Source organism: Peromyscus eremicus, chromosome 3 (assembly GCF_949786415.1).
Source record: "Peromyscus eremicus chromosome 3, PerEre_H2_v1, whole genome shotgun sequence".
NCBI lineage: Eukaryota > Metazoa > Chordata > Mammalia > Rodentia > Cricetidae > Peromyscus > Peromyscus eremicus.
The window spans coordinates 69,373,853-69,388,358 of record NC_081418.1 but is presented as its reverse complement, the minus strand read 5'-3'; the positions used below and the strand labels follow the sequence as shown (position 1 = coordinate 69,388,358).

General features: G+C 42.1%; 1 protein-coding gene across 1 annotated transcript in view; it reads right to left on the bottom strand.

Moving 5' to 3' along the window:
- Positions 1-13,560, bottom strand: part of Creb5 (cAMP responsive element binding protein 5) — a 293,736-nt gene extending 280,176 nt beyond the window's left edge. The window contains 2 exon segments of the mRNA XM_059256673.1: positions 7,079-7,172; positions 13,495-13,560. Coding sequence (XP_059112656.1) covers positions 7,079-7,172; positions 13,495-13,548 — 148 coding nt within the window. The 5' untranslated portion in view covers positions 13,549-13,560.
- Between the last annotated feature and the right edge of the window lie 946 nt (positions 13,561-14,506).

Sequence of the window (14,506 nt, the reverse complement as noted above, 5' to 3'; positions counted from 1 at the left end):
ATCAATGTTTTTTATTGAAACACTTTAACTTATCTCCTGTCTGCCCTTTAATAAATATCTACTTAGGAGAGTTTACATTAAATAAACTTTCAGACTCATTGTCTTTATAAGAGCAATGGTCAGGAGCATCTGGCAGAATTGTATGGAGTTCAGCAAGGCTTCTTTCTGGCCACCAGTGTGCCTCTGAGTGTGACGACACAGGAGCAGAAGGACCTATAGCAACACTGACCTGGCTGTCTTCTGTCCCCTTCCCCAGGGACAGTGACATCACAAGGCAAGCCAGGGTGAACCTGGTTTTAGACAATGGTCATGGCATACATAAAAATCATTCTGGCTAAGGTGACCCTGTGCAGAGATGGGCCATTGTCATGCTCTTGATTCATCTATCGACAACATGAAGAACTGGTAGACCAGATGACCTGGCCAGTGCCTGTGAACTGATGGGGAAATATGTTGATGGGGGCTTCTTTTGCAGCCTGTGCTCAGTAGCTCTACATGACTTTGACGTTGACTTAAACTCAACAAGTACATCTTCCAGACAGACTCACCACCAGTCATGAACCTCAAGTGCTCAAAAGCAATCGGGTCATGAGTTCACTTTGCCTTTGAAGCATAGAGCTGGCACAAGGGTTACTTACATCATTACATCAGAGCTCTGCCAGCTGAGGGAACAAGAGATAGAAGGTGATTTTATCACCATAACTTGTCCTGAATGGAGGAAGATAAAGCCTCACATTTCTACTTTGTCTTTAATTGTATGAGTTCTCCTATATGCTTTGTTCAAAGCTTGCTTTCAGGTGAAACAGTAAGAACAAGTTTTTCATATAAAAAGAATTCTGCAGAACAAGGCTTCAATTCATTCCTATGACTGATTCACAAGTCTGTGTTTCTTGGCCAGTTAGAAACATGGATGAGAAACCGACAGCCCCCGTAGACGCCAATAGCCACTGGTTTTCTTCTGACCACAGTGAATGAGACAGTGTGACTTTCAAACACGTCTCTGTGGTCCTTGAATCACTCATGTGTTGGAATCTCCTCCCACACTTTCACTATTTGCGTCACTTGAAGGCTTAGAGCTAGGGTGTCCATAGAGGAAAAGTAGTCCCTAGATTAACCAGATTGATCTTAGAGCAGAACCAGAACTTAGCATACAGCTCACAATCTAGATGTGCAGCAAGAGAATGACCAAGAATTTGGAAAAGGCCATCTCATCATATGGAAGAAAGGGCATGAGGAATAAAGAAAATAATGTTTATAGAGGACAAGGCACAGATTGCAAGCACAGGATAAGACAATATGCTATCTGTCTTCAGACTACTATCCTGCTGTCTTCAGACACAGGCCGTCCTTGCCAGCTTGTGTGCCATAAAGCTTCAATTCGCTTACATAGTGAGAAGTTACTAATACTTTCTGCTGTTTGATTTACTACCCTTGTGTATATGTGCGTGCGTGCGTGCGTGTGTGTGTGTGTGTGTGTGTTTTACACATTTCCACTATCAGCTTTTTTTTTTAAGTTTCAACTTATTTTCAAGGTGATTTGGAGTGGTATGACATCTTCCCTTTGGAAAACTCTTCAAAACAAATTATTGAGTAGAGTATTAGAGTATTCTTCAAAGAGCCATGAGCAATGATTTGGGGGCTCTTTGGATAATCCTGATCAACTCTTTGCAGACAAATGTTCCATTTCATTATATCACATTCTTTCTTTCTTCATAATGAGAATTAGATTTCAAGCCTGGTGTAAGTGATAGGCCGACTCTAGACTCTGCCCAGAGATGTGATTGATTCTCCTTAACTGTCTCATCATTTACACCAGAAGATGAGAGCAGCTGGGGAGGAAGAGGAGAGGAGGAAGTGTTTGCTTCCCTTCCATGTCTCCACTCCAGGGACAGCTGGCTATGTCACATCTATCCTGTAGCTGTGTGTCCTCAGCTCTGGGATTACAAATACGCACCTTATCACACACATTGACACCATATTCTGAAGGCAGGACAAAGGACTTCTAAGCCCATACATACTACTTTCATACCAGGTCTTGGTATGAAAGCTGACTTCCTGGACACCCACGCTTAGGTGGCCTGCTGGATATTTGCTGTCACATTGCCAAGCTTCACAGCACTTGTCACCAAGCAATCTTTCCTTACTTATGTAGGTTGTCAAGTAGTTGATCATCATCCATTTTCTTCCATAGACTACTTGAGTATAGTAAGTACCATGTGCTCTATGTCCAGCCGTGGGCACTGTAAGATCTTGATAGGCACTTAGTGGATGTTGAATGAATGAGGAAATGGTTGTAGTCTGTCTTCTCATACCTTGTCTGTGTCTGTCCTAACTTCATTAACTGGGTTACAACGTCTGGTTGTGGGATTGCCAGGCATTTGAAAGTCTGTTCCCATGTGTCTTAGTTAGGGTTTCTCTTGCTGAGAAGAGACGCCATGACCACAGCAACTCTTATAAAGGAAAACATTTAAATGGGGAGGCTTACAGTTCAGAGGTTCAGTCCATGATCATCATGGCAGGAAATGGAGGCAAGCAGGCAGGCATGGTGCTGGAGAAGGAGCTGAGAATCCTATACCTTAATCCACAGGAAACAGGAAGTGAATTGAGACACTGGGAGTATCTTGAGCATAGGAGACCTCAAAGCCAATATCCTCAGTGACACACTTCCTCCAACAAGGCCACAGGTACTCCACCAAAGCCACACCTAATAGTGCCACTCCCAATGAGCTTACACAGGCCAGCTATAAATTCAAACTACCACACCATGTGTATCTCTCTCAGGCTTCCCACCCAAGCTGTAGGGTTAAGGTTTTTGGAAAAATTCATGACACTCTCCAATTTTATCTTCCCATCCATACAGCAAAATCTATCATCTTACACATATGTATGCTTATGAAGGCCTACCTCAGAGGGCAGTCCTGGCCCACTGTCTCCACAGGGAAGATTGAATTTATAGTCCCTGAGATTTATGACAGGAATATGGGGGGGGAGTACATTCCAAAAGATCTTTTTTTGTTCTTTTCCCAATTGGATTCTCATTAAAATATTATTTGATTTTTTTTTAACTTTTTTTTTTTTTTTTTTTTTTTTTTTTTTTTTTTTTTTTTTTTTGCTATAAATAACATTGCACCTAGGTGCTTTCTCATTCTGGCTTTTGATTTTTCACATATAAAACCTTGGAATCCTGTAAAAATAATAGTGTGCTGGAGCTGCTTGACAGACAAGATGAGAATTCCCGAGTGCCTAATGACAGTCCAATTAAAGTAGCCTCACATGCTGTCCTCTTCATCTCTGCTGAAACTGGACTGGGATTTTCCAGTTGAATGGGTCTGTGTATGTAACAGCCAGTCATTTTGTTGTCTGCATGTGAAAGGAAATTCTGTTCTACAGATTCTCTCCTCAATGTCCACTTAACACCTTCTGTATCTCAGGACTGGAGAGGTGACTCAGCAGTTGAGAGCTCTCGCTGCTGTTGCTAGAGCACCCACATGGCGGCTCGTAAACATCTGTAACTCCAGATCCAATGTCCTCTTCTAACCTCCATGGACACAAGGAACACTCATATATACAAGCAGAACACTCATACACGTAAAGTAAATTAAAAAAAAAAACCTACAACTTCCCTCATCATGAAGCTACATTTCATTTGAAGGAGGACAACTGAGCCAAGACTTGTGACCACCATCATCAGTGAACTCTGGAAATGTACCATATAGAGCAGATTAGAATGAGAGACCCATAGCTGGAAAGGCTGTATGGATCCTTTTGTACCTCCAATCCAGTGCCACCACCCCACTCATGTCCCTATCTACCCACTTAGAGTGAGGAGTCTGTTTCAATGCTATTCAGAAGAGCAGACTCATTCAAATACCTGTCACCTGCATCCACTCTCTGTGGCATGGCAAGGATCAGTGACAGTCAGTTTTGAATAGTATACTCTACTCAACCTGTATAAAATACGGCTTACAGAAAAACAAAGTAGTTCAGATCTGTCAGTCCCCTGGGGAGAAAAATGTCCTTAGACAGAGACTGTGGAGGATCAAACCTAGTTAGGGCTTCATACATGCTAGGCAAGCATTCTAGCACCAAGCTGTCCACCCATCTCTGGAAACTTATTCTTGAAGTGTGCATCTGTGACACTGCACCATCTTCTTTAATTATCTATGATAGTTGCAAACAGTGAGGATATAGTCATGCTACAAAATAGAAACAAACAGGACGTCCTAACACTAGCCATGCAAATGCACACTGAACACATCTTCTCTTCATATGATATGTCCAGTCCCACTTCATCTGAACATCGTTTTGTGCAATTAAATACTGTTTGACAAAATGGATCAAGAAGAATTTGGAGAGTTTTGCTTGATGTTCATTTACTATTTGATTGATACTATCATCCTCATGATGAGACACAAAATAGACTTAAGACGAATAATATTTTAATGAACAAATTTCAGTGACAAGGGGAGTTTTTAATGAATTGAAACAAATCAAGATACAGATGTGTAAAACTTCAGTTAAATTTATAGTCATAAATACACTAAAATCTTAATTATAAAATTTAGATTTTTTTATAACTATACAACTTAGTCACTTCCTGGAACAAAAACAGTAAAGTGCAAATATTCAACAGAAAGGCTATTTCCCTTCAATGTGAACAGTCGTAGAACGCAACACATAGCCAGCATTAGCTCTCTAAATACAAGAACACAGATCTGGACTGGGCATCTCTCCATTCCACAAAGTCCCACAAAACCACGGGCATGCAAAGTGGGAACATGTTTTGAAATTGATCACTTCACTGGAATATGAAATATTCCATTTAACTTCAGTAAAAGAGGAGGAATCAGACAAAATGTGCCCCTGCCTTAACCATGCTGTTTTCTCTGTGTTTATCTCTTTCTTCATGTTTTTCGTAACTAATTTCCCATTTCATAACAAATTCCTTATTTATTATCACCTGGTCTACTGATGATTGCCAGTAAGGGCCGCAAACCAGCAAAGGTCCCTGACAAACCATGGGCAGACTGCAAATTAATCAGAAACCTGTTTTAGGCTGTATAGACAAAGGGGCCTTACCCCATCATTTGTGTGTTCACGTGTTTTGGGCTGCTGTTTTACAGGTGTTCAGATGAGACTCTTTGTAGAGCCAGGCTAGCCTGCCTGAAAGACACTACCCATGCTGCAGGTTGCCATTGTAGCCATGTATCCTACACACTCACTTCTCTTGAATATGCCCTCCTGCTCCACTGGGCAACCTGTGCTAGGGATCCAGGTTGGGAAAATAAAGGAATAGCCAATAGGTTTAACTATTGGGAATGACTGCTTATGGACTCATGTTCACTTCTGAAACATAAAGTTAGACTGTGTGCACCTTAACAGACTTCAGTAAGTCATAGCACCCAACATAACCTTCTAGTTTCTCTGTCTCTTTCACATGGGACTTTCTGCCCTTCTTTAAACTCATGAAAAGCTGAATCAGTCCCCGAATAGCAGTTCATTTATTCAAAAAGAAGGAGAGAAAGAAAGAAAAAAAGAAAGAAAGAAAGAAAGAAAGAAAGAAAGAAAGAAAGAAAGAAAGGAAGGAAGGAAGGAAGAAGGGCAGAGAGTAGAGAGTGGAGATGGGCAGTGACAAAGGAAAGGGAAGAGGTTCCCTTTGGACTGGTCTCTTGAGCACAGAGCATTGGCACCAGTGACAGACCTCTAGTGGCTTGGGAAGCTGTGATGACTCCAATACAAATCCACCTGCTCACGTGTCTAACCTGGCACTGCCTGGTGATGAAGGTAGTAGCCCAGCATGTATCAGCCCAGGGGGCATTGAGGATCAAGTGCCTTCAGGACTACCCTGTTTGGTAACTCCCGGATAGCTGCTCCTGTTTCTTGTACCCTTCATGGTACTAAACTGGCAGTTTGCATAGAATTTAGTGATAATAGCAATACAATCCCTAGAAATTTTAAGTGCAACAAAAATACTAACTCATACGAGCAGTGGGTTTCCCTTCTGATGTCTATCAAAATGTGGGCACAGGAGTGTCATCTCTTTCTTCATGTCAGGGAGACAGGGGTGCAGGTCAAATAGTTCCTGTGTGAAGGAAATGACCTGGTCACCCTGCTCTGGTCTGTGAAACACTCTGAACTCTTTCATTGGCCCTTCACATTCAGTTAGTCAAGCATGCTGCAGAGACACAATCATTCCCATCTGATGGAGAGAGAAACTAAGACCTAGAAAGGTTTAGTTATTTGTTCAAGGTCACACAGTCAAGGCAGAGTCCAGACTAGCTTTCAAGTTCCTCTTTCTTATACCATTATTTTTCTAATTTCGGTTTAACATGGGAAGGAGTGGGGATTAGTTGATGGACTAATTTTTGTTTATTTTGCTCCCATTCACTGAGCATGTTTCTATGCATAATCTCATTAATTTGCCCACTTAAGAGGCAGGTATTATTTCTTAAGGAAACTAGCCTTCTTGGAGTATCTCCTCTGTTCTTCCACTAAAGCCGAGTGGCACTGGCCTCCTACGGCATTCATTTGATATGTATCACTGATGAGCCTTGATTTGAATTGAGTTTCCACATGCAAGCCTACCCTAACACATGCAAGCCTGCCCTTATATCCACGAAGGCAGGAAATCGGTCAATCTACATATCTACAGAGCAGTGCCTTACAGAGGCTCAGTTTACATTTGTTACCTGTATGGTTAAGGCACAAATTCTAAAATAACAGGGATCCAAGTTTCAATGCCACATATAAAAAGGAAAGTTACATCAGGTGTAGTGGCCCATATTATAACCTCAGCACTAAGGAGGTGGAGGCAGAAAGATTAAGAGTTCAAGGGCATCCTTGGCTACGTATCAAGTTTGATGACAGCCTGGGCTACCTAAGACCCGTCTTGGGGGGCGGGGTGCTCAGTTGTATGGGTAACCGTGGTTCTAGCTGATCATATTTCTGCTATAAACTAGACATATATACTTTCAAAATACAGATTTGCCACTGGGCTCTAACCCACCAAAACATGAGTGAGTGTCTTACGTGGAGCTAACCTGATCCCCCAAACCTTCCTCACCTGATGCTTTCTTACCTGAGAGCATATTGTCTGTTTTTATTGATGGAAACTTCAAAGTCATCTCATGCTTGTGCCTGTGAATCATCAGATGGTCCTCTGTTGGGAACCGCTGGTGGGTAAATAGAGAGAGGAACAGGAGACACTCAGTTTGCAGCACATAGTTCACATCACAGAGAAAAAGACACTCAGCATCAAAAACAGGACAAGCAAGACAAAAACAAAAACAAAAAAATCAGTTCTGAAAAAAAACAATGTTATCCCACAAGCAAATACAGTTCACAGTCCCATGCTGATTTACACACATGTGCTGGGGGTGGGGGTCCCCCCAACTATATGCAAGAATGCACATTATCATGTCCATAATTTACCAAGAGGCTTGCCTACTCAGCAGAGGAATACTGATAAGTGGTCTCTAGTCATTCTCCAGTTCCCCAGAACTTTCCCACAGTCCTCTGCTTCTTACCTAAGCCCAGCTGGCTTATCAGGGAACTGCAGAATCCGTGTGTTTCTTGAGAGCTAAAGGTTTCCATCTGGGGGAAGAAAACTTTCAAGTTCAAAGACTTTGAACTCTGTCTTATCCTTGGCTAACTAATGAAAGAGAAAGTGTGAAGGAGCCCTGTTGAAGAGACCGAAACAACACACACAGAAGACACACTGCGCCCGAGATCCTGACTCTGTTAGGAAGCCTCTTAAGAAAAGACAACAGTGTTGGGAAGGATGCTTCTTGTGGTCCTGAAAAGTAGCTAATGACGGTAGAGAGTACAACCTCCAAAAGGAGGAAATGGATGGAGATCTGGGTAGCACTGGGGATATGCAAAACCATGTGGAGCTTTTCTGTACTAGTTACTGCTTTATATAATAATGTAAAATTAAGTCTAAGGCATGATAAGTATGCTAGACATTATCTACCGATTAACCAAAAATAAGAGAAACGCATGACATAGAAAGAATTTTGATTTATGTCAGACTTTGGGAAAGAACTCCATACCATGCTTAATTTTTTAAATATATCTGCTAATGTACACCATGACATCTTTACAGTATGTTTCTGTTTATGAAGACCCAGTCCCCATATTATCTGGGTTTTTTTTTCAAATTATACATATGATTTTTATAGCAATATGACAAATTATTTGGGTTGTTCTATACTCTGCATACTGTAGTCAGCCTGTATTTATTTGAAATTTTCTGGGTGTGATGTTAGGGTTGTCAAAAGTGTTGCTTCCAAGCCGGGCGGTGGTGGCGCACGCCTTTAATCCCAGCACTCGGGAGGCAGAGCCAGGTGGATCTTTGTGAGTTCGAGGCCAGCCTGGGCTACCGAGTGAGTTCCAGGAAAGGCGCAAAGCTACATAGAGAGACCCTGTCTCGAAAAACTAAAAAAAAAAAAAAAAAAAAAGTGTTGCTTCCAATTATTTGGGGCCATTTCTGGCTTTTCTATGTTGAATAGAGCCATGCGAATGAAAAAGACCTGTCTTCCAGAGGCAAGTGTCTGGTCTCTGGTGTAAAACCCTCTGGTCATTTCCTTTGCCCTACTCATGGCATAACAAGGTGGTTCAGAACAGAAATAGTGACCCCTCAATAACTCTAAATCTTTCAAGGGTTATGCTAAAATCTAAAAGAGAAAACAATGTTTCCTTAAAAACTCTACCATAAAACTGTAGCCATCAGTAACAGAAATAAGCTTTGTGGTTTGGCTGTAATTCATTATCAAGCAGATGCTAGCCTAACACAGCTCAGCTTGATATGTTTGTAATGACTGAACGGAATGGAGTTTTTATTTATTAAAGTTTGATTTGTTAAAGTCCAATATAAATACAGAAAAATAATACATCCTGATGAACATGTCTGAATCTTTGATAACTTGAAAAGAAATTTCCAGAACTCAGGATGGTCAATATGAATCTCTATTACCTTAGTACACCATGGTTGAAGTTTTTCCTACAAAGAGAATGGATTTGTGGTCAAACAAGGAAGTTCACTAGGCTGAATTCTATGAAATGTTCTGAAAGTGGTTCTTGGTGTAAGAACTTATTTATTTGATGCTTGTATCATGTTCTGAAGAGTTTGCAGAGCGGCACTTGCACCCGACTTCCGGTTACATAGAGGTATATTTTATATAGCTGCGGGTATTTCTGTGTCTGTATTATCTAGTCTCTTGATTTTCTTAACACCAAATACTTAACACTGGTAAAACTGAGTTAGAGAGAAAAATTAATGTAATATAAACAATATGATAATATCTCCCATATTAATAAGCCATTTAAAAAATTATTATTTTATTCTATATGCCTAAGTGTTTTGCCTGCATATATGTCTGTGTGCCATGTATGAACCTAGAATCCATAGAGGCCAGAAAAGGGCATTGTATCCTGTGGAACTGGAGTTATAGATGGTTGTGAGCCACCATATGGGTGTTAGGAACTGACCCAGGCCTCTGAGATGGTAGTCAGTGATTTAACTACTGATCCATCTCTCTATTCAATAAGTTGTTTTTTTTTTATAGTGTTTTTAACAGGTTTTAAAATTTTTGTGCATGTGGGGTGTGAATGTGGTAGGGTACGTGCAGGTGAGTACAGGTGTCCACAGATGCCAGAAGAGGACGTCATATACCCTTGTAATTACAGGTGGTTGTGTGCCAATTGAAGTGGGTGCTAGGAACAAAGTGTGGGTCCTCTGTGACATCATTACCTGCTCTTGACCATTGAATGAGCTCTCCAGCCGATAATAAGCCATTTTTGACTCTGTAAACTAGTAGACACTAAAGTAAGCGTCACACAACAACCAGAATGAAATAGTTTACTAGCCCAGGCTGGCCAAGAACTCAGGATCCTCCTGTTTAGCCTCCTACATTCCAAGATTACATGTATGTGGGTGGCTATAAGACTGCATATTAACTAAAGTTGCCCTCTGAATGACACAAGTAACAGCAAACTGTAAATAAGTGAGATGTGCAGTATAAAACGGACATGAGAGTTAAAAACAACAGTCAACAGAGATAAGAGGAGAGTGGGGGCCCTGGGCTCTAAGAGGACAGACAGAGCATAGGGAGCATGCTCCTTGTTACTTCTGAGACAAAGATCATGTTTACGGATCACATTGTAAAAGATCTCCCAGGTATCAGAGGCCATCCCCCACAGAGCAGTTTCTCCTGAAGAAGAGAAAGTGGAGCAGAGGAGCCCTTCCATTACCTTCCCAAAGACAACACAAGCACTAACACTTCTGTTTGCTCATCTTCCAGGCACTCTAATCTTTTCCCTGCATGTTCCCAGATTATGGGATGGCAGGAGGGCAAATGTCGTGACCACAGCAGTTGATATGTCTATGAGTTATTAATATTCCACCAACGATGACAGATCGCTGATGGTTACATTTCCATTCTGCTAAAAGATGAGCATAGTTTTATAACAGTTTGTCCATATAAAGGTGACACCGACTTACAGATACATCATCACATCCAAAGCTGTGGAGGAGGCTTGATATCGTCCCCCTTAAAATCAAGACACTATATAAATCCTAATTTCTCACATTTATCCAACATTTCCCACAATCTTCTTAGCCTCATTAAAGAAACACCTTGGCTTCCTCCTTCAACAAAACATTCAAGGGTGTTCAAAAAGGGACCTGTTCAAGAACTCAGGGTATGAATCTGTGATAAAGTACTTGTCTAGGATATGTGAGGTCCTGGGTTCAAATCCCCAGTGCTACATACACAAAACACTTAACCCCAAAGTCAGCCACACTCAGTCCCCTCAGACTCTGCATGCGACTTGACAGATTCTCCCTCTGTCCCTTCTTGGCTCAAATAAACTGAGGCTGACCACTGCCCCACAGGATGCTCTGTACCCTCTGTCTCCTTGGCATGGCTTCTTCAAGCTCTCCTGCTCTCACCTGCCCTCTCGCTGGTTTCTCACTCTTGACTCCCTGACTATCCTTTAGCTTTAATGAAGCTGCCTCCCTCCGAAGGCTGCCATTAGGTCACTCTCCTTCGGCACTGCATCCTGCTCCTGGAATGCTCTTCTATGCCAACACTTCAGCCCCCACGCCACCTCACTCACTGATCCCTCCACCTTCTGCTTCTTTCTCCCATGTCTCCTTCGAGCAACTGACTGCCGAATCCAACAGCCTTTGCTCCATCCTCCAACGACCCCAGCTCTAACAGTGCAGGACACCAGTGATGACGTGTCTATGGCATTGACTTAGCTATACCTTGCCTGACTCCAGTGAGGGAAAGGTGGCTTAGAGCAATGCATGAAATAGAGTGCGAGAGTATCTGTTAGTAGTTGGGGATCCAGAGCAGAAGGGATACAGAAGAACAAAATGAAAACCCGAGTGAAACTACCAGCATTGTCAACCAGGAGCATGGGTTGTGACCCTAGAGGACATCTGGCAACCTCTGAAGATATTTCCGGTTGTCACAGTTGTGGAGTGCTATTGGGGTCTAGTGGGTTGAGGCAAGGATGCTGCCAAACACTCTATAATATATAAGATAGTGCCCACATCAAAGAGTTATTTGTACTTAGGTGTTAACAATGCCAAGGTTGGGACAGTGTGTGCCATACAGTTCAATACTTATACATAGATACCTCTCTCCTGTCTGACTCACATGAATCCCACATACGGCTAGAAGCTCTTCTTTACTGGCGCTCTAACCCGGGAGAAATCTGAAAATCCCACCCTAGCCCGACCACTCCTTTTGTTTTACTGGATCTCCATAGAGAAGCCTTCCATTTACCTCTCCCTCACAAGTAAAGTCAGTTCCCCAGTGTGGTCTATTGCTTCTTCATGAAAAATTAAAGTCAACTAGTTAATTGATGATTTCATCATATGATTATAGATCTGATGCCCAGGTCTGTGAGAGTAGAGATCTATGCATTTGGAGCAATGCAGTTTTCAAGGGGCAGTTAGAATGCCTAGACACACACAGGTAGGTACCCAGAAAGTGTCTAGGTGGCTTGTAGTAAACAACTCTTAATGTCTATTGTCACAGGCAAGCAAGCAAAGCCCTCCAATTATCTGTGTTCCTCTAGCCAAGGAGACTTACCTTAGAAGAAACGGAGGGGGAGTCTTGTTTCAGTTAGGAGCCCCATTTTAACTTAGTAAGGAGATACTCTGCATTTACCATGGAAAGTCCTTGTCTACCAGGATTTTCCCAGTTACGTATCAACCTACCCACATTCCCCTAGTATTTCCTACTTCAGAATGACTTTCAAAACCAGTTTTCTCCAAAATATTTTCTCTACTCATTTTCTTGTTCACAAGTTAGAAAGAAACGTTAGCACAAAAACCTCTGATGAAAATCCCAGACTCTGGTTGCTCAGCAGCTGATAAAGCCAGTGACAATGTTTTATGTTTCTGCGACTTTGTCCCTCCAAGAACTCCTCCTTAGATTCTCCCAGAATCCTCCATGAACTCTGGGAAACTATAATAAGGGGGGTACTCATCTGACTCCTACCTGATCTTAGGCGGTGCCCCACACAGGGCTGCCAACCCTATCACATGAGCTGGTAGGAATGGGCCTTGGTTTCCTTGATGGTCCAGTAAAATTAAGGAGTAAGTGCAATCTCCCACATTAGCAAAATGCTTATGCTCAGATTCTGAAATATGTCCTGTACCCCATAAGAGGAAGATCTTGGTATGAAAACTACCATTTATACATATCAAAACCCCTGGAACATGGCACTACCCAAAGAAAGACTCTTGAGTCAAGAGCAGAAAAGGTCACCCTTAACTTTTAAAAATAAAACACAAAACTCTAATTTCACGTAATAGACATGGGGTCTAGTATAACAGATTTAGCAGCAGCAGCATTAGTGTTAACAAGAGTGGGCGTTAACATTTACTGTGTTCATGCCCTATATTAAACACCCTGGAAGCCATATCTCATCTAATGTGCATACTTTCCATTTGAAGGGAGTTACCAGAGACCCTCAGATTCAATCATGCATGCCAAGATATCCAATCCTCTTAAAACTTCTAGGCCGAAGAACTATAGTTTGAGAACAGTCATAGGGGTATTCTGTTCCTCAGAAAGGATCCAGAATTCAACCCACAACTTTGAGGCATCTCATCAAAAAAAGCCCAGTATGTATGCAATTGGCTGCTGTGAAGTACACACCACCTTCCCCTTTCTGAATGACCACCCAGCGGAAATGGTGGGCTGGATGCGTCTGGCTTGCTTCCGGAGGAAGTTACTCATAGGGATGTCAACACTGCTTCGTTTCAGGATGAAAGGGAAGTATTTCAAACTATAAAGTGTGATCTAACGGTAGTGAAGATGAGAATCATGATGTTGATGATTAGGGATACTTTGAAAAAGTATTTTAGTAAAGAAAAACAGCCCAATGGACATGGCAACTCAAAGAAGAAATGACTTCTCAGGGGAGGCAGAAGCACTTCCTGCAAACCAGAGCACAGAGGAGCCACACACTCACCTGCGAGCAGCCTGGGGCACTGCAGACAAACGGCCTCTCCTGCTCCAAGTTCATCTTGGACTCCTCATAAATCTGAAGGAGTAAAGGAAAACAGGAGCCCATGAATATCTCCCTCTTCTGCTTCAGATACGTGAGAAAGACAATGACTGGGAACCTTCAATCACCATTCCCCCAAATGAGCAAGTTACACATGAGCACAGTGAAAACGGATCCCATTTTCCAGTTTATTGGTTCTCCTGTCTTGAGTTCCTAGTATTCCTTCTTTAGCACACAGTAAAGAAAAAGGTCAAATTGATTATAGAGCCTAAGACCTGCCTATGAAAAGCTAGCTAGGGGGTGCTATTGCCAGGTAAGACCCCAACTTCCCCACAAGATTCCAAGGCAAAGTCACACGCCCTCCGCCCCGCAGTCCTACTGAGAACTTTGAAACTGGCTGCATGAGATAGCCAGAGGGAAAACTTCAACTCTGGGTTCACTGGGCAAAAATTAAGCATGGTCAAAATCACCTTTACAAATGACCCTCAGTGCCAATCAAAGTGTGGTCTACATGACTCTCTGATTAGCACACCTGCTGCTGTTGGTTTTGTTTCTTGTTAATTACAGGAAGGACCGTGCAAACTTCACTTACATTATTTAGATGATTTTCCAAATACTTTTAAACCAATTTTAGATTTGTGTATATGTATTACATGTGCTTTTAATGGTGCGTGGGTCTATTGCTGAGTTTTAAAACCTACTGCCTTAACCCTGAGCACAGGAAGAATTCTGTTTCTTTAAAATGCTGCCTGTGGGTGATTCCAAAGGGAAACAGTGGCGACTTGCCCACAGGGAGGAGTCCCACTGTGCTGAGGGAGGCAAACACATCATCCACTTTGTACATGTTACACCTCGTTCCCCAAACCCTTGTTCTTTAGGGAAATGTATGCAGCCTCTCACTTTTCCAAAGCATAAAGTGAGGATGTTTACCTTAGATAGCATAGCCAATCAGATACTAAAGCACAAAACTAAAAAC